At 45.7% G+C, this 27,259-nt stretch overlaps 1 protein-coding gene across 5 annotated transcripts; it reads right to left on the bottom strand.

The window, feature by feature from the left end:
* Nucleotides 1–1,549: 1,549 nt before the first annotated feature.
* Nucleotides 1,550–5,750, bottom strand: DAZAP2 (DAZ associated protein 2). Of its 5 annotated transcripts, XM_065887023.1 has the most exons (5): nt 5,673–5,685; nt 4,562–4,680; nt 4,088–4,146; nt 3,901–4,021; nt 2,845–2,973 (listed from the first exon to the last, which is right to left on the bottom strand). In XM_065887023.1, the coding sequence occupies exons 1-5, from the start codon at nt 5,683–5,685 to the stop codon at nt 2,845–2,847; spliced, it is 441 nt and encodes a 146-aa protein (XP_065743095.1). The 5 variants fall into 5 exon arrangements, with proteins under 5 accessions (XP_065743094.1, XP_065743093.1, XP_065743095.1 ...); XM_065887022.1 differs by having other exon boundaries at nt 1,550–2,973; nt 3,901–4,146; nt 5,673–5,750; XM_065887021.1 differs by having other exon boundaries at nt 2,651–2,973; nt 3,978–4,146.
* Between the last annotated feature and the right edge of the window lie 21,509 nt (nt 5,751–27,259).

Below are 27,259 nucleotides of genomic sequence, written 5' to 3' on the forward strand. Positions count from 1 at the left end.
CCAGGCTTCAGTGCTAACGTACAAATTATTAGGTGGAAGTTTTATCTGAAACCAGTGAGAAGCATCGATTGATACGGGCAGAACTGAGCTCCTTCTGGGACACAGGCACAAGTGCTAACATCACCGACGCCAGGGACCAGGGACACGAAGAAAGCTGCTCGTGACGTCTCTAGCCAGGCCTTTGTCATACAGCCGGTGCTTCTGGCTGACCACCGAGGTTGAGCTGTACCAGGCAACACTGGAGTATGTGCCCAGCCGTCTCCACTTCTTTCACAGGTCGAAGGGAAGGGGGAGAGTTGGGGGTCACTGGATGCTCCTCTGTCCCATACCTGGTCACCTAGTGACAGCCCAAGTGGAAATAGTGTCCCATAGAAGTTCTTCCCGGAGGCCGGACACCACAGTGAAAGGCCAGGCCAGGAGGGCAGGAGACTGTGGAGACCTCTCTCCTGATGAACGTGCCACATCCCTTAATCTGAGCCCTTCCTTTCCATATTCCCAGCAAGCCAGACTTATGCTATTTTTCTCGGAATTAAAATCTTTCATTGATACAGAAATCAGATTCTCATGTGCAAGAAATAACTACCGTTACACTTTATCTTTGCTTAAACTTTGACAGTTTCTTTTGCTCACTTAACTCCTTTGCCTGTGTTCTCTCCCAAGCAAAGGGGGCCCCAGGGAAGTTTCAGAAGTTCCCACAATAATCTCAGGGTCTTGAAACAAAGATGGTCCTGGGAAGTTTGTCCTAGAAGTGGCATTAGAAACATACCCTGGGGGATTAGTTGTTTAGCCTCCATCCTGGCAAGGGCCAGAATTTCCCAGACCCATTCTGCGTACACACAGAGGGAACCAGGAACAACCTACCTACCACTTTTCCCACCAGTGCCCTTTATATCAAGCCCAGAGAGGCTTCTTGGAGCTAACTTCGTCTCAAAATGAGGTATGTTTAAAAGTTACAATGTTTGTTTTGGTAGAAATCACTAGCTCTTCAGGTATTGTTTACTTTGGAATTAAGCTGTATCTCTGTCGAGGTCTTAAATATATTGCCTCCATTGTTCAAGCTCAGGTCCACCCAAGGTGAGACCCAAGAGTTGAGGGATCAATCTTGGCAACCTAGGTTCCAGGAGTTTTCAGTATTTCTCCAACAGGATTTTGGAAAAACTGAAGGTCATCCTGAACTTACACAAACTGTTAAATACTAAAAAACATCATCCTCAAGTCAAACTTAAGGGCAAGTTAGAATCAACTGTTCCCTTATTTCTAAGTTTATGTTCGGAATTCCTCTGGCACAATAGGCTCATAAGAATCTGAAAGAGCTTAGGAAGTAAAATGAAGAAAAGTTAAACATCTAGAATGGAACTCATGAAAATGGTCAAATCTTAGCCTTGTACTCCTGCATTTTGTTGAAAGGCTTCATTTAAAAAACCAGAATGACAGCAGCACTTATCTGAATTCTAGGTGGGATATAAAAGAAGATATATACAGAAGAGATCTAAAAACAAGCTGAGTAAAGAATCCTTGAAGTGAGGTGTAATGCAACTTCATCACTTTATTCAAATCTTCAAAATAGTCTTTATTCTACATTTTTAGTATAAAAAATCCACAAGTTAAGTGCACCACAGTGTAGAGAGAGACATACAACGCTGAACTTCCATAACAGTCAATGGTACAGTCAAACATCACATGTACAGAACACAAAATTTAGATGAACTGAAATTATAAGATAAAATAAAATAAAATCCAATTTTAGAGAACAAAAATCAAAATATTAAGGATCCCTGAAATATTCTTAACCCTAATGAGATTTCACTGGACTCAAGTCATTTAGTAGTGAGGCATTCACGATATGACCCCATTTACCCAGCTCAGGAATTCTTGGGAGCCATGAGTGGCTGCATCAGACACTGACAAGAAATGGTAACCAATTTTTGATCTGAAAACTCCCCTTAATTTGGCTCTAGAGTCATCAGGCTTTTAAATGCATCCTCCTCCGTGCCCCTCAAATTATAAACAAACTGCTGTTTACAAAACAGTTTGCATCCTTTGTTAAAACAAAGCTCAGTTTTACTGGCACCAATGCAAATTTGGGTTTGCAAATTTGGTTCATGTATGAAGAGACAACCTACGAGGAGGGTCCAAAAGGCACCCTCCACTTTTGCTTGAGGAGACGCAAAAGCAGAAGTAATGGGGTCTGTGCTTGGGGCACAGGGGGTTTCAGAGGATCCTTTGTGAAAGACTAGTTAAAAGATGACAGGTGGGGAGAAGTGCAAGGAGAGAAGGAAATTAGTCTGACTGGCTTTCTGTCCTGCACCATTGATTCAATGGAGATCGGTGGGAAGGAATGGAAGACGAGGGTTGAGGGTAGGACGTGGAGCAAAGGACGGAAAGGAAAAGGCAGATAACTAATGCAGTTCATTTATAACAAGTAATACAAATCAAAGACTTAAAGGAGATTAAAGACCAATCAGAATAATTTGGCAACTTTAATTCTTAGGAAGATCAAAGTTCCCTCCAAACCTAATTTGATGTTTTATTACTAAAAGCAAAGACCAGTATGGTACAGTATTACTCCGGAGGAATTAAAGGAAGATCCTTAGGGCTGCTTTACCCACATTCATTTTATGAATGGATACCTCCCCTACCTCAAAATGCTTTAGGGCGGTACTGCTACCATTACGTGGTTCCTTATTACGTTTGAAAAGTGCCTGAAAGTTTGGGCACCAGAAAGACACCCCAACAACATGTGTCTAAACTGCAACTTCAGGTTAATATGACTAAAGCAGTTACATTGTGAGAAGTGCTGAAGGTATGTGATGTCTTTCCCGGCACAGAGGCGGCCTTGGTTCTTCACCAGATAGTGTAGCCACCATCTGAGCCACCCATGAAGAAGTTTCCCTTCCGCTGAGTTACAAGGACATTGGCTCCCTGCATGACTGCAAGCTGAGCAGCATTGGGAGGGCATCCAGGGGGAGGAGGCTGAAAGGAAAAGACAAGGTTGATTAGACACAGGGCAGCTGTGGAAGGGAAGTGGACAAAGGTGAAAGAGGACCAGTCAGGAAGACGGCAGTGTGCTAACCCATGGCATCTCAAAGAGCTAGCTATGCCACCAATTCAGGTACAGCAGGTCTCTAGTCTCTGTGAGCCCAAAGATATAAACAGGAAACCCACTCACTTAAAGGGTTTCAGGTCCAAGATAAAGCCTATGGATACCTTCTGAGTGTGGGTAGTCCAGACCTATAGGCATTTTCAGGGCAAAAAAAATCACTCCTACTCACATTCTAAAATACAGGGAGCGGGTACTAGGTCCAGGGCCTTATGTCACAGGGTCCAACAGTTTTCAAATGGCCCTGGATAATCTGAAAGCTGTACCTGATGACAGCATTCTCACCTCATCCCTAGCCTGTGGTTATTGAGTAGATGGTCCTAGCAAGGACCATTTGGGCTCTAATTCCCATACATAAGAGAAGTAAGCAGGAGACATAACTAAAGGCCCCAGTATCTTTCTAAATGTAATCTAATGGGGACTGTGCATTCTACTTCTTTAATCATCATGGTTCCTAACACAATGCCATACAGATGGCAAATATTAAGTAAATGCTTATGGAATGAATGAGCAGTTGTTACTAGACCAGTACCAAAAGTGAACTGGAAAAGCAGCAGGCAGGACTCCTAAGACAGGAAAACAAAGGAATCTGATTAACTCAGACACCAGTGAATGTGCCAGATGCTACTGACTTGCCACAGTTCTGCCCCCTCCAGTGCTTTCTGCCTGACTACTGGACGTCAGTGCTTGCACCAATACCAGCAACTATTACCCAGGGATGATGAAAGGATAACTATGTAGTCATTTCAGAAAGTTAAAATACACAAGGGTTGAGTTTTTTGTGACAAAGTCATACTCACAGGAATGTTTCCAGCAGTAGCACCAGCTCCAAATCTGGCACCTGCATCATACCCTCCTTCCACCAGCACTGCTGAACCAGGTGGATAGATGGGACCAACTGGATAATAAGCCATGGGAATTGTGGAACCTAAAGGTCCAACAGCCACAGACTGGGCCATGGGAAGATACAGTGAGGCGCCAGGAAATGCAGCTGACATGGTGGGGACCGTGGCAGCCCCCGGGTGCACAAAGCTCGGACGATAGAGCTAAAAGAGGCAGAAGAGAAGGCAACTAGTTACTTTAAGACATTTGTATTTCAGATCTCTTTAATGAGTCAATTCTTAATTCTCCTTGTGCGGATTACACTCTGAGTTACACAAGTTGCCTTTCCACTGCCACTAAATATTCTCCTGGATCACTTCCTGCTGTAGCTAATGTTAGGCTCAAGGAACGCAAACTCATCTTCTTAACCTCAGCCTGTGCCAAATAACATAAAATAATCAGATAATGCATTCTCAACCCCAACAGAAATTGCTGAACTATATAATGTTTTAGATTATTCATGTGAGCATTCTTTCCTGTTTGTGGAGAGTAAATAAATGTGTGGAGTCAGACTTAGCTAAAGACTGAAAACGTGATCCAAGAGTATTCCATTAATAAAGTCTAATAAACTGGAAGCACCTCTGAGTAGGCAGGCGGAGCATCAGTATAGGGTGGAGCCTGAGGGAGATGCAAGGTCTGAGGGTACACAGGATTCCCAGGAGGCTGCACCGGGTAGGTTGGCTGCGTTGGATATTGACCTGGAAGACAAGAAAACAATGCATGTTGCCTAGAATACAGAGTCACCAAAATACGGCAGGGCATACTGGGTAGCCTAGCCGGAACAAGCAGAAAGAGATTTGCAAACAGACCGACTGCCCTGAAGGGCCTGATCCCTGGAGCCAAGAAAATAAGCATCCTCTTTGCACCCTTATAACTGAAGATGCTGGATTCTAACTGGACAGGAAAAGCTCTTTCCAGGAGAAGACTGGTGTCAGGGGAAAGTCTAGCTGGGCCCAAGATCCTTCCAGAATGCAGGGCAGCTCTGGGAACCCCTTCTTGCTGATGTTTCAAGAGTGTGTCCTGTCTCTCTACTCTGGGTGGTCTCCAAAGATCTGGCTGTAACCGACCAAGACCTCATGAATAACGGTGGTTGTGCCCATCGACCTCACAGGTTCCTACTCAAGGTCGACTTCCAAATAAAGTGAGTGGTGGAAGTGAACCTTGAGATCGGAGAGGGGGTTGAGGGGAATGTCCTGACACAGGAACCAGGAGACGTTCTGGCCGCCAGCGAGGGTAAGGGGAAAGAGACCCGTCGGGCCCGCCTGCCCCGGTCACCAGCGCCGGCACTTCACTAGTTAAGCCCGGGGGCCTGCCTGTGGTTCCGGAGCGCGGCGCCCCGCCTCTGCCAGCTCTCCATTGGCCCACCCAAATCTCACCTCTAGCTCCCCATTTGCTCCTGCAGATGCCCATCTCGACAAGCCTTCTCCCCCCCCCCCACAGCCCCCCCCCAACCCGAGCCCGCGGCTCCAAACTGCGCCACAGAGTTTAAGGCGGAAAGGGCCAAGAGGGAGCGAGCAGCCGTAGTTCGAGAATGACAAAGGCGTCCGGCGCAGCCCCGGGCACTGAAGCTGGCCCAGGAGCGCGGCGCAGCTCTCCCCAGGCCTGGCGTCCAGTGACCCTGGGCTCCGGGCCCGCTCGCTCCGGGCCAGCATTACTTCCCCCGGCGGCCTCAGCCGCCCCCTGTCCTTGCCTTTGCTGTTCATGGTGGCTGCGGGTCCGGTTCGGCTCGGCGTCGCGGACGGTTATTTTTTTCGTCCTCTTCCTGTTCGTAGTCACTTCCGTGTCACGTGACAATTTGTCCGCCTAGCGTCACCCGACGCCCGAATGCCGCTGCCACCGGAAACCCCGCCCCTTCGCCCGGCCTCCAGTAGCTGGAGGGAGGGCCCACGTGATCCCGCCCGCTCGTGTTGGCCCCGCCCACTGGGTCTTGTCCTCCAACCCCTACCCTTGTCTTTCGACTGGAAGAAAACCAAATAACAGGTATTGTCTCGAAACAGGAACTTCTCTCTCTTGGGCGCTCGGAGGCAGTACCATTAAACTATTCTCCGGAACCTTTTCCCACCTACGCACAGCACCTCAAGGTCATCTCACCTTGACAGTCTTTCCACGAAGGGGCATAGATTTCTACAAACGTCTCTAACTGCCTGAGATACGCTCCCCTCACCAACCCTTGATTTATCGATTACGCGTTCCCCTCACTCGAATCTTCGCTGCCTGTCCTGCAGACAGTCGGTATTTATTTCTGTGTCGCTTTCTCACCATAAAGAAGGGTATGCTGTGTTGTGTCCCTCCCGCAGCAGCTAGCACTTAAACTGGCATACTCGTGGTAGCCAAGCAGTGCCTGTGGCCCGGCCCTTCCTTTGGTACCTGTTACAGGCACCAGTACGGCATCTTACGTGTATTTTCTCCGTGTTATCACTTCTCTTCTAACTTAATTGTTCTTAAGGGCAAAGGTGCCATCCTTTAAGGCAGCAATTAAGTTTTTCCTTCCGTTCTCCATTTTAAGATATCTGCTGAGCGCTTGCTATGTGCAAGTACAGAGATGGAGCTGAACAAGACAGCCCAACACTATTTCCTCATGGAGTTTACATTCTGTACTGTAGGAAGAATATTAGAAAAGCATCTGAAAAGGGAAAGCTTTGGAAAGAAAAGTCCTCAGTAAACACTAGAAGCCTGATAAATACTTGCTGATGAATGACTTAAACCACTGAAAAGAGCTGTACTCACTTCAACTCAGCAATCCCTTGTTTTTCTCTCCAGTATCCTATTACAGTTTGCAGAGCACCCTTAAAATGCACGATTTTATGGGGTCATCACAGGTCTTCACAGCAGCCCTGTGTGTCAGACGGGGCTTGTTTGATCATTCCTTTTTTCAAATGAGAGAATTGATTAAAGAGATTTGCCCTAAGTCACACAGTGAGCAGGTTACAAAGTCAGGTCTTGAATCCTGGTTCCCAGGTTCCCAAGTCAGTTTTGTTTTGTTCTTATCATTTCACTCTATCATGGCTAAAATACTCTAAAAGCCCAATTTCCAAGACTATTTGTATTTGGAGTTCTTTTAGGTTCCTTCCCTTTCAGTAGATTCATATTGTTTATTTAGTTCAGATTAATATTAGTATGTTAAAGCCTATGATATTTACCTTTTCCTGTATTTCTGACTCTAATCTTGAAGGCAGGCACAGTGTTAGATATTCACTCATTCAACAGTTCTTCAGAGAACACTTACAATGCCAGGCACTGTTCTAAAACAAAACAAAGCTCTTGCCCTCCTGAATCTCACCTTCTGGTAAAGGGGCTTGCAAACTTTTTGGACCCAAATTGACAGTAATACACTTTAAATCATGACCCAGTACACACGCATTTATAAATATACGTAACTGAAAATTTTATGATCTGATACCTCCTTCTGTGTACAATGCACTGTCATATTTTCTATTTCCTCCTATTTCCTTTTTTCCATTCTGGTTGTGATTTCACATCCTAGTAACAAGTCAGGACTCACAGTTTGAAAAACACTGGGTTTTTTTTTTTAGTGGACTTTTACCCTCAGGGCCTTGCATTTTTCTTAGCGTGAAATTTACAAGCAGTAGTTGGTTAATTTGAATGAACATCCTTGGAGGTCAGACCAGTCAAATCTTCTTCCTTGTAACCTCACTTTTACAAGTCAGATCCTAAACTGATTCCACCCTAAAGCCTAAAACTGGAGAGGTCATTAACCTATACCCATCCTAACCTGTGCTCTGGGCCTCAGAAAATAAAGGAGTGAACCTGAGAAAGGAAACTTACCTTTTTTCTCTTACTGGGCCCTCAGTTAGGGACCCTGAAATTGTGTTGACTATAGCAGCCCACGTCAGTGAGAGTGTAGGAGAGGGATGCGAGTTCCAGACCTCACTGTGTCACCAACTAACTGACTTTGGTCCTCGTCTCCTCAGCTCCCACTTACTCCTTGTCATGTAGAAATCAGATACTGCACCACTATCCTTGCAGATATTATCCACCTCGTGTCCACAGCAGACCAAGGAAAAGTGCAGGCAAGCGGACTGTATTTCAGAGAGGTTAAGTAGCTGAACTAAGTTATACAGCTGCAGAGCCAGGTGTTCAAACACAGCTTTGCTTGATTTTACAAGCCTTGTTTCTAATGTTTACATTGTTTAATCTATTCACATTGTTTTTAATCTGCTGCCTCCCAAAGGTCTCAATTTCATCATCTGCCAGAAAATTCTCATGACCCTCTTGTCACCTCAGGCTCTAAATCTAGACTCTGTTTTAGGGAAGGAAAAAAGCAAAGAGGAGCCTGAGAAGGCAGAGGGGAAGTAGGCCAAGCTGATAATCAGGTTGTAAATTCTGATCAGGCCCTAGATAAAAGTACAAATACTTCTACTGGATGGTAAACAGCCATTGGCCCAAGCCCTCTCCCCAAATACCCTCCTCTGCTCCAGTCCTCCACTGAAACCCCTCCTCCCCAGACCTTTCCATGGTCCAGTAATTAAAGGGTTAACTCTTTTTTTTTATTGTTTTTTAATTAATTAATTTAGCTGTGTCGGGATCTTCATTGCAGCATACGGGATCTTTTGTTGCTGCACCTAGGCTTCTCTCTAGTTGTGGCACGAGGGCTCAAGAGTGCACGGGCTCAGTAGCTGCAGCGCGCAGGCTCTCTAGTTGTGGCACGAGGGCTCTAGAGTGCACGGGCTTAGTTGCCCCACGGCATGTGGAATCTTAGTTCCCCAACAAGAGATCGAATGCGCATCCCCTGCATTGGAAGGCAGATTCTTAACCACTGGGCCACCAGGGAAGTCCCTAAAGGGTTAACTCTTTACACCCAGGAAGCCTGCAGGACCTAGCTCCAGCTAAGACAAGCTGCCCTCAGATTGGCCAGTGCCTCCTCTACAGGATGTTAGGTATTTTACTTAACACGCTGGGACCAGGGTCTCCTGAAAGCCAGGGTGGAGCCCGATGAGATAAACAACAGAAAAGAAGGGGCTACAAGCCACTGTTTTCTCTGGCAGGTGGGATTAAGGGGCATCTGGCTACTTTCTTGAACAGGCGTCAAAAGCCTTTCTGTTTTCTTCATTCTCCTTGGTCCCCCAATGAGATGAAGATGTCATTAAGTCATCAAACATCCTTTCTTGAGTTAATTTAACAACTGTTTATCAAGCACCTGTTATGTGCCAGACCCTGTAATAGACACGAGGGAAACAATAGTGAAGAAGCACACTTAGTCCCTATCCTCATGGAACTTAGTCTACCTAATGGATGAGACAGAAAAGTAAACAGATAATCAAAATATAGCGTGATTAATGCTGCCATAAGGACAGTATGGGGTGTTATGAGAACACCTGGGTGAGGTATCTAATCTTTTCTACTGTGATCAGGGAAGGTGTCATGCTGGCAGTGATGTCTGAGATGAAATCTGAAGGGTGGGTGGAATTCAAGCAAGTGAAGAGGGGTCCCCAAATAGGGAACAGTGTATGCAAAGGCCTACAAGTGGGAGGGCTTATGGAGAGGGAGGATGTGACAACAGTTCAGTATGGCCGGTACATGGAATGGGAGGTGAGGACTGGTCAGAGACGAAGCTGAAGAGGTAAACAGGTGCCTTTCCATGCAGGGGGCCTTGGTGCCCATGGAGGATTCTGTCTTAAGATAATGGAGTCTATCCTACAGGCACTAGTTAGCCACCAAGAGTTTTCAGCAGAAAAGTGACATGATTATGTGTTTGTTTTTTTTAATGATTATGTTTTTATTTTAGAAATATCTTTCTGGCTACCAAATGTAAAATAGATTAGAAAGGGGCAAGAGTTGAGGTGTGCCTGGGAGACACAGTTAGGATACAATGCAGTAATTTAGGTGACTGATGATGGCAGACTGGCCTAGGAAAGTGGCATTTGGGTAGAAAGAAGTGGGGGGATTCCAGAAATATTTAGGCAAAACAGCTGGACTAATATTGGGATTAATGTCCAGGGTTAATAAACAGGATTAATATCAGGGATGAAAACTCCATAAAGTCAAAAGAAAAATGACAAATTGGAAAAAAAAATTTTGCAGTTTACATCACAAAGGGCTAATTCCCCTAAATATTAATAGCTCCTGGAGATCAATAAGTATATGGCCAACCATTAGAAAAAGTGGCTGGGAGGAGGGGGAGTTAGATGAAGGTAGTCAAAAGGTACAGACTTCCAGTTATAAATAAGTACTAGGGAATGTAACATGATACAGAGCATTAACACTGCTGTACGTTATAAATGAAAGTTCTTAAGACCGTGGATCCTGAGTTCTCATCGCAAGGAAAAACATTTTTTCTATTTTTTAAAATTTTGTATCTGCATGAGATGACGGATATCTGCTAACTAAACCTACTGTGGTCATCATTTCATGATGTACGTAAGTCAAATCATTTTGTTGTACACCTTAAACTTATATAGTAATATATGTCAATTATATCTCCATAAAACTGGGGGAAAAAATTAACCAAATTTATAAAAAAAAAAAAGTAGCAAATGACATTTACAGACAGTTCACAGAAAAGGAAATGCAAATGGCTTCTAAACATGAAAAGATGTTCAGCCTCACTCTTAATAAGAAGGCAAATTAAAACCACACAGATACGATTATCAGATTGGCAAAAATCCAAACATTTACTAACCTCAATTGTGAGGCTGAGGATAAGCGGACGCTTTAATTTATTGACGGTGGGAGTACAACTCCTATAGGGCCGATTTGGCAAATGTCTATCAAAATTACAAATTACCATCCCCACTTCTAAGAATGATTCCTACAGTTATATTTGCATTCATGAGAAATACTGTGTATATAAGGCTGTTTACTGCAGCATTGTTTGTAATAGCAAAAGATTAGAAATAACCTATATATCCATCAATAGGGAACTGGTAAAATAAATCTTAGTATACCCATATAATTAAACACTGCATGGCTGTAACAAAGAACGAGGAAGCTCTCCAAAATATTTCATAAATGAAAACAAGGCAAGGTTCAGAACCATGTGCTTAGCTTGATGCCTTTTGTGTAAAAGAGCAGGAAAACTATATTCATTAGTATTTGAGTAAAGAAATTCTGGAAGATTACACAAGATAGCTACAAAAGTGGTTACTGGGTAGGGTGGGGAGACAGAGGTGGGAGTGACTTTTCACTATACACCTTAAAAATTTTTTTTTTAATTTTTGAACCATGTGAATGCTTACCAATTCAAAACATTAAAACAATGTTGGCACACCTATTAAAATGGTTAGCATTAAAAAGACTGACTGTTTCAAGTGTTGGAGACTATGTGGAGCTACTAGAATTCTCAGGCGCTGCTGATAAGAATGTAAAATGGTACAACCACTTTGAAAACAGTATGACAGGACTTTAAAAGTTATATATACCGGGCTTCCCTGGTGGCGCAGTGGTTGGGAGTCCGCCTGCCGATGCAGGGGACACGGGTTCGTGCCCCGGTCCGGGAAGATCCCACATGCCGCGGAGCGGCTGGGCCCGTGAGCCATGGCCGCTGAGCCTGCGCGTACGGAGCCTGTGCTCCGCAACGGGAGAGGCCACAGCACTGAGAGGCCCGCGTACCGCAAAAAAAAAAATAAGTTATATATACCATGTGATCTAGTCCTTCCACTCCTATTAACCCAAGAGAAATGAAAGAATATGGGCATACAAAGGCTTACCCATGGATATTTATTACAGCTTTATTTGTAACAGCCAAAAACTGGAAACAACACAAATGTCCATCAACGGGTCAATGGATAAACACATTGCGGTGTTGCTATACAATAAAAAGGAATGAACTACGGGTCCACATAACAACATGGATAATCTCAGTTATGCTGAGGGAAAGAAACCAGACAAAAGAAGAGTGCACACTAAGGGATTCCATTTATATAAAATTTTGGAAAATACAAACCATAGTGATAAAAAGCAGAGCCCTGGTTGCCTGTGTAAAGAGATGGGGAGGAACAGGAGGGAGGAGATGGACTTTGGGAAGCTTTTGGGGGTCATGGATGTGTTCACTATCTTGACTGTAGTTATGGTTTTATGGGTGTGTACAAGTGTCAACATTTATCAAATAGTACACTTTAAACGTGTAGTTTATTGTATGTCAGTTATGCCTTAATAAAGGTGTTTTTTAAAATAATGTTGGGATGAAGGAGAGAGAATAGCCAAGGATGATGGCTAATGAACTCTTTTAGTGAGTTTGGGCAAGAGGGATGCTGAAAAGAAAATTGCAGCAGAACTCAGTAAGTGCTACAGTAGAGATGGATAAACTGTCCTCTGAGGACTCAGAGAATGACACGCCTCCTCCTGCAGGGTCTCCTAGTCCCAGTTAATTAGGCTGATTAGAGCTTTTTAATGTACCTTTATTGAACACCTACTATGTATTGGGCTCTTCACTTGTGTAACTAGAGAACAAAACGACCTCCTATTCCCCAGCCCAAAGAGGGAGTGTAGAGGTTTGTGGAAGAATCCAATCAGGCTCTGAAGCAGCCTTTTCAAAACTTTGGCCGGTCTTTGTGTAACTAAGGGAACAAGGATTACAAGATATATGACTCAGAAATAGATCCTCCTTTCTTTTCTTTTTTTTTTTATTTGCGGTACGCGGGCCTCTCACTGTTGTGGCCTCTCCCGTTGCGGAGCACGGGCTCCGGACGCGCAGGCTCAGCGGCCATGGCTCACAGGCCCAGCCGCTCTGCGGCATGTGGGATCCTCCCGGACCAGGGCACGAGCCCGCGTCCCCTGCATCGGCAGGTGGACTCTCAGCCACTGCGCCACCAGGGAAGCCCGGATCCTCCTTTCTTATTGCTGGAGAGCCTTTGTAGAAGAGGCACTAACACTGCTCTGCATGATAATGTAAAGGCCTCGCTCCACTGTGGCTACAGCAGCCTAGTAAATCCTGGGGCAGTGTCTCTTCTTTTCGGGTTTTGAGCAATTTTTCTCCGTGTGAAATCCCAAACCACCTGCATCAGAATCATTTAGTGCTTCTGCACCAGGGAAGTTGGGACTTCCCTGGTGGCGCAGTGGTTAAGACTCCATGCTCCTTGGGCTTCCCTGGTGGCACAGTGGTTAAGAATCCGCCTGCCAATGTAGTGGACACAGGTTCTAGCCCCGGTCCGGGAAGATCCTACATGCCACGGAGCAACTAAGCCCGTGCGCCACAACTACTGAGCCTGCACTCTAGAGCCCGTGAGCCACAACTACTGAGCCTGCATGCCACAACTAATGAAGCTGAACTTCTCAGCTGGTTTTCACTTGGATTACAGGGAAAGTTAAAATAAAAAATTTAATGCTCTCCTCTATTCTTTGGAATTCTCTTTAGTTTTTCCCTAACTCTTCAGTAAAGAACAACCTTGTGTAGTCATGTTGGGGAGAATTCACAGCTGTGCCCCACTGTGACTACAGCCGCATTTCATGCAGAGGGACCATACCAGGTGACTAGCAGCCAAATGAGTGGCCGAAAACAGAATGAAACAGAGGGTCAAGCGGAAGACCTGGGGGACAGGCATGCGGCAAGCCTTACCTTCCATTCCACTTCCCCAAACGCACAGTCTTTCTTCCATATCCACGGGGGATTGGTTCCAGGACCCCCTCCCCTTCACAGATACCAAAATCCGAGGATGCTCAGGTCCCTTACATAAGATGGTATTTGCATAAATGGTAAAATAGTATTTGCCTAAAACCTATGCACTTTCTCACGTGTAACTTGAAATGATCTCTAGATTACTTATAACACCTAACACAATGTAAATGCTATGTAAATTGTTGTAAATACAATGCAGATAGTTGCTGGTTTGAGGCAAATTCAACTTTTGCTTTTGGGGACTTTCTGGAATTTATTTTCCAAATATTTTCAATCCTTGATTGGATGAATCCTCTGATGCAGAACTGGAGGGCTCAGCGGCCATGGCTCACGGGCCCAGCCGCTCCGCGGCATGTGGGATCTTACTGGACTGGGGCACGAACCCGTGTTCCCTGCATCGGCAGGCAGACTCTCAACCACTGCGCCACCAGGGAAGCCCTGGGTCCGTCCTTTCTTTGCAAACTCTACTCAAGATTTATCCCGTCCAAGAGGTCTTCTTGAATAATACCGAATTGTTCTAATTAATATTATTTTAATTACATCCTTGCTCCAATAACTTCATTATATAATTTGTAGTTAATAGGCCTTTAATTCTGTTTCCTGAGAATATATTGGTTTACCCAACAGATATAGGACAGGACCTTATGTTTCCTCTTTTACCCAGTCTCCTCCAAGCACCTAGCATATCAGGGATGCTCTGTTGACAGAGTCTCCCTTGGCCCTGTACTCTATTCCTAGAAAGCTCTTGGAATCTAAGTAGATAATCCTTAGGATCCTGTTTTACCTGGTTTGAGAACTGACCCAATTTCAAATCTTCAAAACTTGCCCTGGAGCAACCACATTTCTCCAGGATCCAGGCGTATTTTTCCAAACACCTTCCTTAACCGCGTAGTTAATCTTGCCCCTCCCCCCTCCAATCACCAGATTAAAGGCATCTCTGCTGTTGCTAAGGGGAGGAGGCTTGGGCAGGTGGTGGGAGTGAGTTGAAGGATGATACAGCAGGGAGTCAGGTTGGTCAGCAGGGAAAAAACCTCTCAGCTGTGAGGAAAGACAGCAATGCAAAAGCATTTTCAAGTGCTTCTGGGCCGGGTCCCGCCCAGCCTCCACCCGCCCCCCACCCCCCCCCACCCCACCCCCCACCCCCCCCCACCCCCCCCCCCCCCCCCGCCCGCCATGTGTTTATCTGCTTGTTCTCTGAAAGCTTTTAGGACTTTCTTTTTTAAAAATCTCTAATGTCTTTAATTTTACAAGGTCAATAGTTTGTGGTTAGCCAGCGTTCAGCTTTCCTAAAACAAGGAAGCTATTGTCCACCTTGACTGGTTATATTGAAGTCCTTATGAGAAGAATGGGCCATCAAAGAAAAGGTGCTGTTAACAATACAGGGCTATTTTAAGGTGAGAAGCCAGAGTTCTGAAAAATTTGCATGTGGCAAGGAGCGTGGCTGGGCATGCTCCATTTTTTATAGACTTCCCACCCTGAAATGCATATACTCTATTTACTTTAATTTTAGCAATGATGTAAAATTATTGCTGGGCTGCTGTCACTCTGACAGATCACCTTACCAGCTCAAAGGGTAAATAAGGGTTTTTTTCCATAATTTTTGTACAGTAACAAGGTGAGGAACATTTTAGCTCATAAATTATTCACCAAACCTCACAGGCATAATAGGCTGTGTGCATATTCATCAGGTTATCATCCATTATTCATAAGAAGTTCACTTCAACTGTTAGAAGAAAATGAGGTTGTTGATTGAAATCCTGAAGAAATGTGGGCTTTTATTCTCCCCCCCTCCTTTTTCCCATCTGAGTAAGTCTGGAAGTTTCCATCAAAAAATGATATTGTAGGGGAAAAAATTTACTCCTGACATGTAGATGTGTAGATAAGAGGAAATAAAACTTGGAGTAGGAAATAAATTGGCAGGATCAACCATCATTCATTTAACTTGGCTAAAGGCCTCTGACTCCTGCTTCCACAGAAACTGTGTCCGGGAAGTGGCCATAGGGGGTCCCCTTTCTTGCAGCAAAAGAATAGCTTCATCAAATCTGATAGACTTAATACTTATATTAAGATCCAGGTTGCCTTCTACAGCCCAAGAAGTATTATCATTTATCTTCTTATTTGACCTTCACACCAAGTCAGTGAGATAGGAATAATTTTCAAGATGAGAAAACTGAGGCTCAGAGAGGTTGAGTGACGTATCTAAAGGCAAACAGCTGGTGAGCAGACCAGGACTGGAACCTACATTTTCTTCCATATTCCATGTTCCTTATACTCTGTCTTCCTAAATCCTCTGGATGATAAAACTCACCACTCCCAAGATAGAGGCATTTCACATTGTTTTCCAAGAACCATTAATTTTATTGTTTTCTCTTTTTATTATATATTTATTTATTTAAAAATATTTATTTATTTTGGCTGTGTTGGGTTTTCATTGCTGCACGCGGGCTTTCTCTAGTTGCGGCGAGCCTGGGCTACTCTTCATTGCGGTGTGCAGCTTCTTACTGTGGTGGCTTCTCTTGCTGCGGAGCACAGGCTCTAGGCACACAGGCTTCAGTAGCTGCGGCATGCAGGCTCAGTAGTTATGGCACACGGGCTTAGTTGATCGGCAGCATGTGGGATCTTCCTGGACCAGGGCTTGAACCCATGTCCCTTGCATTGGCAGGTGGATTCTCTTGCACTGCACCCCCAGGGAAGCCCCTGTTTTCTCTTTTTAATACCTTTATTATTTCTGTGAACTACAGAAGCAATATAGGCTTGAAGGCATCAAATAAAACAAAGTTCTATAGAATAGAGAATAACAAATGGACAGTTTGCCACGATTGCCAACCTCCTTCGCCACAGGAGCCAGGAGGAGATATTATAATTCAGTCAAATCCACAGATCTGGGTTCAGATTTGATCGTGGTCACTGACTAGCTGTGTAATTTGCTGCAAGATAGCCCCTTTAGGTTGTAGTTTCTCATTTGTAAAATGGGGATAATGCTTACTTCTAGAGTTTTTTGTGTTAAATGAGATAATGTATATGAAACCCAAGTGTCAGCATTTTCCTCCATTTTAAAGGTCTCCTCCTTCTAGCACAGTTGGCCCTCCAGTACCGTGTACCATGAAAAAAAAAAAGAAAGGACCCAACTGAATGGAAAGATTGGAGGTGTACATGGCCAGGCCTTCCTGATCTGGGCCCTGCCTATCTTTCCAACTGCATTGTGTGCAATTCTCCCCTGTCACTTGCTGTGTTCCAGCCATACTGATCCTCTTTCAGTCTCTTGAACAACAAATTTATTCCTGCCTCATTGCCTCTGCTGTTCCTTCGGTCTCCTGCTTATTACATCTTTTAAACTTTGCCTTATATATGACTTCCTCAGGGAGGCCTTCCCTGCCCCCAGTGTTATTCTCTCTCATATCACCTTCTGGTTTTCTTAATCATCACGTGTAATGATATATTTCTGTGTTTATTTTTTGTTTAACATCTGTTTCCCCGGAAGACCATAAATTCCAAGAAAGCTGTCTGTTTTGTTTACCGCTGGACACTTAGCATCCAGCCCAGTGTTTGGCACATAGTAGACAATAAATATTTGTTGAATAAATGTAGGCTCAGAGGCATGGGAAGTGGAGTGAAGGAGAAAAAAAGAAAATGTGCTGGGCTGAGGATACTGTTCACGAGTTTTCTTTGGCATGGCAATGTCATTAGTGACATCTTCTCCCAACTCAGCCATGGAAATATTTGTACTGTTGACATTTTTTTCTGATTATAAAATATATACTTATTCTAAAAATCTTGTATTTCAATATTGCAAAAAAAAGAGACTGTATTGCAAGTATTGGTGAGGGTGTGGAACAACTAGAATTCTCATACATTACTAGTAAGGATATAAATTGATTCAAACATTTTGGAAAAGTATTTAGCAGTATCTACAAAAGTTAAACATATACCACAAACCTAGCAATCCCACGCCTCAGTATCTACCCAGGAGAAATATGTGCGTACATTCACTAAAAGACTTATGCAAGAATGTTCACAGCAGCTTTATTCATAAAAGACAAAAAGAAACAACCCGAATGCCCATCAGTAGTAGAATGGATAAACTGTGGTATAATTATACAATGGAATATATGCAGCGATAAAAAAGAACAAATAATACTGTTAGACACAACAACATGGGTGAATCTCAAAAACATATGCTGAGTAACAGAAGCCAGACACAAAAGAGTACACATGCTGTCTGATTCCATTTATATGAAGTTCAAGAACCAGCAAAATTAAGCTATGGTGATAACTGGAAGTTTACTTAACAAGGAGCACAGGGGAGTCTTCTCAGCTGTTGGAAATGCTCTACATCATGTTGTGGGTGGTGATTTTGTGTATATATATATATATATTTTGTGTGTGTGTGTGTGTGTGTGTGTGTGTGTGTGTGTGGTACGCGGGCCTCTCACCGCTGCGGCCTCTCCCGTTGCGGAGCACAGGCTCCGTACGCGCAGGCTCAGCGGCCATGGCTCACGGGCCCAGCCACTCCGCGGCATGTGGGATCTTCCCGGACCGGGGCACGAACTCGTGTCCCCTGCATCGGCAGGCGGACTCCCAACGACTGTGCCACCTGGGAAGCCCGATTTTGTATATATTTATAAAATATATATATGTGTGTGATATAATAAAATATAATGATTATAATAAATAATGTATGTAATCTGTTATATATGTAGATGTATGCAAGTAATATATGTAGATAATATTTTATATATATATAAATAATTCATCAAGATGTACATTTAAGATTTGTGTACTTTGCTGTGTGCATGTTATACCCCAATAAAAAATTTAAACAAAAACGTAGTATATGTTCAGTATCAAAAATTTAAGCAGAAGTGTATACAATATAAAATTAAGGCTTCCTTTTCCCAAAGAAAACCACAATTAACATTTAAAAAAAATTAATTTATTTACTTTTGGCTGTGTTGGGTCTCCGTTGCTACGCGTGGGCTTTCTTAGTTGCGGTGAGCGAGCGGGGTCTACTGTTTGTTGCGGCGCGTGGGCTTCTCTTTGCTGTCTTGTTGCGGGGCATGGGCTCTAGGTGCGCGGGCTTCAGTAGTTGTGGCTCACCAGCTCTAGAGCGCAGCCTCAACAGATGTGGCGCATGGGCTTAGTTGCTACACGGCATGTGGGATCTTCCTGGACCAGGGCTCGAACCTGTGTCCCCTGCATTGGCAGGAGGATTCTTAACCACTGCACCACCAGGGAAGCCCCACAATTAACATTTTGATGTATGTGTCCATGAACCCCTTTGATCACATCCATTTCTTTCTTCATACTATCCCTGATGTTCATGTCATCCAAAGCATTTATCTGTGTGTAGCACCAAACCAAGTCATATAGACTAAGAGTTTTTGTCTTCATGTGACAACATTCAATAACAATACTGAGCCTCTTCTTCACATAAAGAGCAGTAGGAAATCCGAAAGTTAGTAAGTCACAATCTGTGCTCTTGAGGAATTTACAGTCTGAGAGGAAGGACCATAGGGACTACAGACCAAACAAAACCCCCCAAGAACTATAATACCATGTCATGTATTAGTTTCACAAGGCCAGTTAAAACAGATTAAAACTGGGGCTTCCCTGGTGGCGCAGTGGTTGAGAGTCCGCCTGCCGAGGTAGGGGACACGTGTTCGTGCCCCAGTCTGGGAAGATCCCACATGCCACAGAGCAGCTGGGCCCGTGAGCCATGGCCGCTGAGCCTGTGCGTCCGGAGCCTAAAAAACAGATTAAAACTATTGTACAGATATTTCCAAAGTTTCTTCACATACAGGCTCACAATTAAACTTCTTAACTTTGTGAAGTAATGATTATAGGTATTACCCTCTTTATTTTAAAAGTAATGAAGAAGTTAAACTACCTGCCTGAACTTCTAGTGGAAGAGTTGGGACTAAAACGTAAATATTCTGACTCCTAATCCGTTTGGTTACTCATAAATCTGCCAGGTGCAGGTAACGTTCTGGAAAAGCGTGTAGTGATGGTCTACCATCTGGGGCTGCTCTCTTCTCCTCTCCCCTCCCAGTGTCCTTCCATGGGAGGAGGCGTTAAGCAACAGTGGGCTGAGGGCTCCACCTCTATTCCCACACTACCTCTAACTCATCTATGCTTAGCTCATCACAAGGGGGGAGCGGTGGCAATGGGTGAAGGGGCAAAGGGGAAGCAGCCCAGGCTGATGGCAGGCTGCCTCAACGTTGGGATCCACAGCTTACTGGATTTACAGTGCTCCCTCCTCCCCTCATTCTTTATCTTCCCCTTTGTTCTTCCAACTCCTTCTTCTTTTTATTTTTTTTGCGGTACTCGGGCCTCTCACTGTTGTAGCCTCTCCCGTGGCGCAGCACAGGCTTCTTTGTCAACTACTTCTCCATCCATCTGCCCTCAGCCCCAAACGGTGCCTCGTCTTATTCCTTCCCCTTTCCATACCTTCCAGAGCCTCTATTGAATAATCCAAACCCTCCTCGCCATCACCACCACCAAAGCAGAAACTTGTTTTTTCTCCGTGCCACAGAACTTTGTCTATATTTTACATTTCCTAGTCTACTTGGTCAAGAAAGCAGGAAAGCTGTCTTTAGTCAAGACAGCCCACAACTGCTCTTGAGGTGGGGGTGAGGGAACTTTCAGGCCCAGGGTCCCCTCCGTGAGATGGAGCTGGGGCACAGCTGCTCAGAAGGTTGGTTAGGCCCTGGCTGAGCAATGTCTGCGTTCCCTCCCTTTTCTAGCAGTGAGGTCCCGGCCTGGGGCTTGGGAATGGACATGGTCTTGACTTTCAACGTTGAGGAGGGCAAGTGACTAACCCAGAGAGCAAAGGCGGCCGCTGGGAGTCACGGCCGCAATCTTAGGCTGACGGGAATGTGGCACAGGGTCCTCGGTCCGGACTCCCGTGCTCCCGCACCCACTCCCGCACCTTCCAAAATGGAACGACCTGAAGCGGCATCTCGGAGGGGGTTGCGTGACCCGCCCCACCGGCCTTCCACTCCTGTCCGGGGAGTGAGCCTCTGGGGCCTCCGGGGTGGCAAGGGTCTGAGACCCCCGGCTCCCCGCCCCAATCGCTCGTTCTCGCCTCCCCAGTTCCCCTCCCTTCCTCGCCGGCCCGCCCAGCCCGCCGCCCCCGGCGGCTGGCGCGCGCTGTGCAGCATGCGGCAAAGCTCTTTGCATAAATTATGCTCATGACGCAGCAGCTAAAAAAATCCAAGTAGCAGAAGGAGGGAAAAAGGCGGGGGGGGGGGGGGGGGGAGAAAAAGGAGGGGGGGCCGTGGAAGGGGGGGAGAGGAGAAAAATATATATATACCTGACCGCCCCCCACACCGCTCCCCCTTCTCGCTTCCCGCCCGTCCCCTCTCCGCCCAGCGCAGCCCGCGGAGCCCCCTTCGGCTCTGCCCAGCCCGGGCTGGGGGCCCGGGGGCGGCGGCGGGTCCAGACCGGCTCCCGGGCCGAGCCGAGCCCAGCCAAACCGCACTGGCTTCTTTGTCTGAGGGCGGCGGCTGCCCCGGCCCCGGCCCCCGGCCCCCTGGCTCGGGCTGTGAGATGAATCTCTAATCGGTGGACGCCGGGCACCCGGGGCGAAGGCGGCTCGGGCTCCGGTAAGTAGCGGGGTCCGGGGCGGGGAGGGGTTTGCACGGAGGGGGAGGGGGCCGGGCAGGGGAGGTTTCGGGTTTGGTTAATATGCAATGCCCGTAATTAGCATAATTTATATATTTATGATAAAGAGAAAAAATGCCGCGGGGCCGCGGCTCCAGGATGCTGGGCCGGAGCGGCGGGGAGCTCTGGGAGTGGGATGGCTAGCGGCCGCCTGCTGTGGACAGGAGACCCCGGGGGCCGCGCCCTCGCTTGCCTGCGGGCTGGTCTGGACTGAGGAGAGGAGGGGGCAGCCGCCAGGTGGACCCCGTGGGGAGCTTGGACCTGGCCCCTCCCCATTTCTGCTCCTGGAGCCCAGGTGGGGTACGGACCAAGGGGACGTTTTTACAAGACCCCGTGGCGACCGCGAATGGATTCTCGCGCCACTGGAGGACCTGGACGCCTGGGTTCCCAGCAGTTAAGGTCAATGAGGCGGCCAGAGCTACCTGTCACAATTCTCTCCAACCACAGTGCACCGAGAGGACTGTGGGTCTTGGGGTTAGGGAGCTGGGTGCTGCTGGAAGGGTGGCGGAGTGGTGGGAGTGTCACCATATAGCTGATCATGAGCACTTCATAAATATTTAGTGACAATATTATTATTAATAAATAGTCATCATAATGGACCTGATATGTGCTTCCCTAGGCATTCTCACCTGGCAAGGCCGGGGGAGCCCCAGGGTGCCCTGTAACCTCCATTTTAGTGTTGGGATCCCCTACTCATTTGTCATTGGAAGCCTCAAATCTTCACAGAACAGCCTCGTGTGCGGGCGCGTGGGGGGGAAATAAAACGCGGTCGGGCAGCCTTCGTGGGCAAATGAAAAGAAGCTCTTTGCAGAGAGCTAGAATCTGCTCTTCCATATTCCTTGTGCCAAAAGTAAAAGGCTGGTCTTCAATTGTTCATAGACAATATCCCACCTCCCTTTTCTTGATAATCTAAGGCAGCCACGATTGACCAGCAGGGCCTTCTGAGGAATAATTTTGTATATTCCTTTTTTTTTTTTTTTTTTTTTTTGCGGTACGCGGGCCTCTCACTGCTGTGGCCTCTCCCGCTGCGGAGCACAGGCTCCGGACGCGCAGGCTCAGCGGCCATGGCTCACGGGCCCAGCCGCTCCTCGGCCTGTGGGATCTTCCCGGACCGGGGCACGAACCCGTGTCCCCTGCATCGGCAAACAGACTCTCAACCACTGCGCCACCAGGGAAGCCCTGTATATTCCATTTTGATTGAAGTCCGGGTTGGTTCTCAGCGTGGTATTTCTGTGACCTGGTACTTCTTTGCATATCTGCGGTAGACCTTCATTCATTTGTTCGTTAGTGCAACAAAAATATCCACTCTGTGCCGGTTCTGAACAATACAGACAGAACTTCCCCTGTCTTGGAGTTTTAATTCCAGTTTGGGAGTGGAGGTGGGGACAGGCAGATCATAAATGTGAAAACAAACAAGATAATATAGAGTGATACTGTGTGTGTGTGTGTGTGTGTGTGTGTGTGTGTGTGTGTGAGTGTGAGAGAGAGAGAGAGAGGGAGGGAGTGAGAGAGAGAGAGAGATGGGCTATTCTCTTCTTGGAGTTACTACCTAGCAATTAAGAAATGAGTCAGGGCTTCCCTGGTGGCACAGTGGTTGGGAGTCCGCCTGCCGATGCAGGGGACACGGGTTCGTGCCCCGGTCCGGGAAGATCCCACATGCCGCGGAGCGGCTGGGCCCGTGAGCCATGGCCGCTGAGCCTGCGCGTCTGGAGCCTGTGCTCTGCAGCGGGAGAGGCCACAGCAGTAAGAGGCCCGCGTACCGCAAAAAAATAAAAAAAAAAGAAATGAATCAGAAGAAATTTGCTTCTCTAAGGATTCTCTGCATTATGAAGGAACTTGGGACAAGATCATATCCCCCCCTCCCAAAGATTTACTCACTATAAAGTCAAAGTAGTAATCTTACACATTTTTTATAACACTTTACAATTAAAAACATTTTATATGCATGCTTTACTTCAATTTAAAGCAATTACATAGTGTTTGCTGTGTGCCAGGCCCTGTTCTAAGAGCCTTCCATAAATGTTATCGATTTAACAATAGCCAATGGGGTAGGTACTATAATTTAGCCCCATTTCATAGATAACGAAACTGAGGCTTTGAGGGGTTACCTGAAAGAGAAGCAGTACTCAATGTGGGTCTTCTGCCTTTAAACCCCAAGCTCCTTCTGTGTCAAAATGAGGGTCAGTCAGGCCACAGATGGAGTGGGACTCCGGAGAAACTGGACAAATGACGGAAGGCTTGGGAATGAGGAGCTGGACCGGCACGTTAGGAAGGGGCGAATGTGACTGGGGTTCTCCAGAACTTAATACTACTTTGAAATCGTTTTTAAGCAGCCCTAGCATTGGGAATGAGGGCACAAAATTTGAAATAGGCTGTGTGTTTTGAGGAGGAGGTAGGAAATATGACCAGGCTAAATGATATGATCCGACATCATAATTTATGTTTTCCTCTCATATTCATTAACCTCTGTTGTGTACCAGGAATTATACTAGACTCTGGGATATGATGATAAGTGGATATGCCTTCTTGGTCCTTACAGTCTAGTGGGGGAACACACCTACTTGTTATTGTTCACGTTTCATTTGCCCCCTCCCTTCCCCCTGCCTGGGTGAATCAAGTTTGGGCACAAGGGGATGGGGGCAGAAACTAAATCTATCCTATTAAACTAGTCTTTACTGTTTGACTATATATGTGTGAGATTACAAATGGTAGGTTGGGAAAGGAGAAGTAAGGTTGTTCACGACTCTCCTATCTTTTGCCCTTTCCTTCCCTTCTGGCCCATGTGTGTGCCTAGCCAGTCTACCAACAGCTTGGCAAGTCATTTATCTCTGTCCATGAATCGGGGTGTGGGGAGGGAAGTTAATAAATTAAGTCTGGAGCAGAACTGAGAGCTTCCATTTTCCAGTGTGTCCTGATCCTTGGGGGCCAGAGCAGCCCCCGTCAGCCTTCCTCCCATGTCCTGAATGGAGGCTTAGTGTGGTGTCAGGAGGACAGGAATCTGGAGCAGGTGGATGTGGCCTTGAAGTTTGAATCTGCCACAGACTCTTCTGTGCCCTTGGGCAAGTCACCTGACCTCTCTCAACCTCCATCTTCCTGTAGATAAAAATGAGAATCATAGTAAGAATACCATGTTAAGCATGTTACTTACAGATCTCATATCATCATCTTAACAACCCCACAAGTCTTGCCCATTTAATCAGCATTTTAAAGATAAGGAAATTAAACTTCAAAGAGATTAAATCATTTGCCCAGGATGGCACAGCTATTTCCTGACCAAGCTGGGATTTGTTTTAGGTTTTTATCCTAAGCCTATGCCCTTACCTCTCTTTGATGATCAACTTTCTCATCAATAAAAATGGGGATCGTAATAGCTAATTGTTATTTGTGCTTTGTACGATAATTCCAAGATAAGCTCTCTTATTATTTATCCCTGAAAAAACAGAGAGTAATCCGCCCACCTGCAGACAGTGACACAATTGGTCAAGCTTCACTATGTGTTTGCTCTGCGGTCTCATGGGGCTGGTGTCGTAACTGAATAACAACAGTTAACATTTATTGAACCCTTATACAATTTACTACAACGCTAGCTATCCCCGTTTCAAATATGGTAACTGAGGCATGGAGAGGCTAGGTCCTTGTCCAAGGCCTCACAGCTAAGAAATGGTGAAACTGAGAGGTGAACCTAGGTTCCTAACTGCTATACTAAATTTAACTGAGATAATGTATGTAAATTTTTGTAATACCTACCATCTTCTGAGCACTTACTATGTGCCAGAGATGGATCTAAACTTTTTACATGCATTAATTCATTCAGTCCTCATAATAGCCCTATGAAGTAGGTGTTATTACTCTCATTTTTACAGATGAGGAAACTGAGGCAGAGAGGTTAAATCATCTCACCCGAGTCCCACAGCTAGTGAGTATCAAAGCTGAGATGGTGAACCCAGAAGTCTGTCTCCAAAGAGTGCTCACTTTAAAGGGGCTGGGTTCCAATAAACTATTTTTTAAATTTATTTTTTAATTGAAGTATAGTTGATTTACAATGTTGTGTTAATTTCTGTTGTACAGCAAAGTGACTCAGTTACACACACATACACATTCTGTTTCATATTCTTTCCATTATGGTTTATCCCAGGACCAAAAAACTATTGATGATGATTATTTTTCAGCAGGTAGGAAGGGAAATCTATGTCCTGGGGCCAGAAATGGAGAAGGGCGGGAGGATAGGCAGAAAATCCATCAGACAATGAAAACCTGAAAGAGGTTAGCAACCTGCCTGGAGACTCACGATTTAAGAACCAGGCAGACGATGCTTGCCAAGCAGGAGGGGAGGCTGTCTCGTGTTTCTCTACACCAGGTACTACATCCGCATGGACCATGGTGGTCGTGATAAGAAGTGGGGGGATTCTGGGCGCACTGGAAAAGACAGCCAACACGATTTGAAGGAGTTACTATTAGATGTATAGGTAGATGTAAGAGAAAAGGCAAGGATGATGGCAAGGCTTGGGGCCTGAGCATCTGTGGAAGGATGAAGCCGCCATTTGCTGAGATGGGGAAGGCTACAGGCAGATGGAGCAGGTCTGGGGTAGAAATCAGGAGTTTGGTTTTGAACATGTTGAGTAGGAGATGATGTGAGCAATCAGCAGGTAGTTGGATATATGAGTCTGAAGTTCCCAGGTGAGGTCTAAGCTGGAGAGTTAGACTTGGTGATTGTCAGACTGGGTGAGACCGTCTTGGGAGCATTGTCTGGATGATCCAGCTCAGCCCCAGCTACCAATCTATACTAATCTCCTGCTTCCTGTCCTTGTGGCCTTTTTAGATGGCAGCTCTGCAGGAGGTAAGTAGGTGCACAATTTAAATATAAATGGTGTAGAGCTGGAGATGCTGATGTCAACAAACAACCTTGCTGGAGAGGATTATGTCAAAAATTTGAAAGGTAATTTCCCATAACAAATGTGACTTTCTTTCCCGTGAATACCAGTAAAACTCATTCCAGCTTAACCAGCCATTCTTTCAATACACGCAGAGTACTCTCCACCCCCAAAAATGATTATAATGAGAAGGTACTTTACACCTTGAAAACCTCAGACACATTAAGTGTAAAGTGATTAAAAGCACAGAAATGAGTCTGAGTTAAAAGTCTGAATCCCAGGACTGCCTTGGTGGCACGGTGGTTAAGAATCCGCCTGCCAATGCAGGGGACGCGGGTTCAAGCCCTGATCCGGGAAGATCCCACATGCCGCGGAGCAACTAGACCCGTGCGCCACAACTACTGAGGCTGCGCTTTAGAGCTCACGAGCCACAACTACTGAAGCTCACACGCCTAGAGCCCGTGCTCCACAACAAGAGAAGCCACCGCAATGAGAAGCCTGTGCACCACAAGGAAGTGTATCCCCTGCTCGCCGCAACTAGAGAAAGCCCGCGCGCAGCAACGAAGACCCAATGCAGCCAAAAATAAATTAAAAATTAAAAAAAAAAAAAAAAGAAGGCAAAGGAGGAGGCTCTATCTGGGCACTGCTTCCTGTCCCAGCTTTAACCATGATCTATGTGTGTACTGGAGTTCTACTGCTGGGGTGATCATAAGAGCCCCTTCTCTTAAAACAGACAGTCGATCATCTCTCTTCACTGCTGTCAGGCTGTGGGCACTGCATGGCATCATGGGCTCAAAGGAGGCCATCCAGATGTGCTATTTACCACAGTCATTGGGGTAGAAACCCTAAAACCCCTAGGGTGAGCCAGCAACTGCACTCCTAGGTATATACCCCAAAACTGAAAACAGGTGTTGCAACAAAAACTTCTACACAAAGATTCATAGATGCCCTATTTACAGTAGCCAAAAGGTAGAAGCAACCCAAACGTCCATCAGCAGATGAATGGATAAACAAAATATGGCATATCTATACGTTGGAATTTTTTTTGACATAGGAGTTTATCTACTAGACCAGCCAGATGGAAATATGTGATAAATGGATGGAAACAAGGGTCATAAAATGAAAGAGGCAGGCATTTTTAGACCCATTTTGGTTTAGACATTCACCTGG

The sequence above is a fragment of the Phocoena phocoena genome, chromosome 11 (assembly GCF_963924675.1).
Source record: "Phocoena phocoena chromosome 11, mPhoPho1.1, whole genome shotgun sequence".
In the NCBI taxonomy this organism is placed as follows: Eukaryota; Metazoa; Chordata; class Mammalia; order Artiodactyla; family Phocoenidae; genus Phocoena; species Phocoena phocoena.

Coding starts and splice junctions, on each gene's coding strand:
- DAZAP2 (XM_065887021.1), bottom strand. Junction 4,147..4,561: donor CTCCGCCTGCCTACTCAGAG/GTGCTTCCAGTT, acceptor TGCCTCTTTTAG/CTCTATCGTCCGAGCTTTGT. Junction 2,974..3,977: donor TGGTCCCATCTATCCACCTG/GTTCAGCAGTGC, acceptor TTTTCCTTTCAG/CCTCCTCCCCCTGGATGCCC.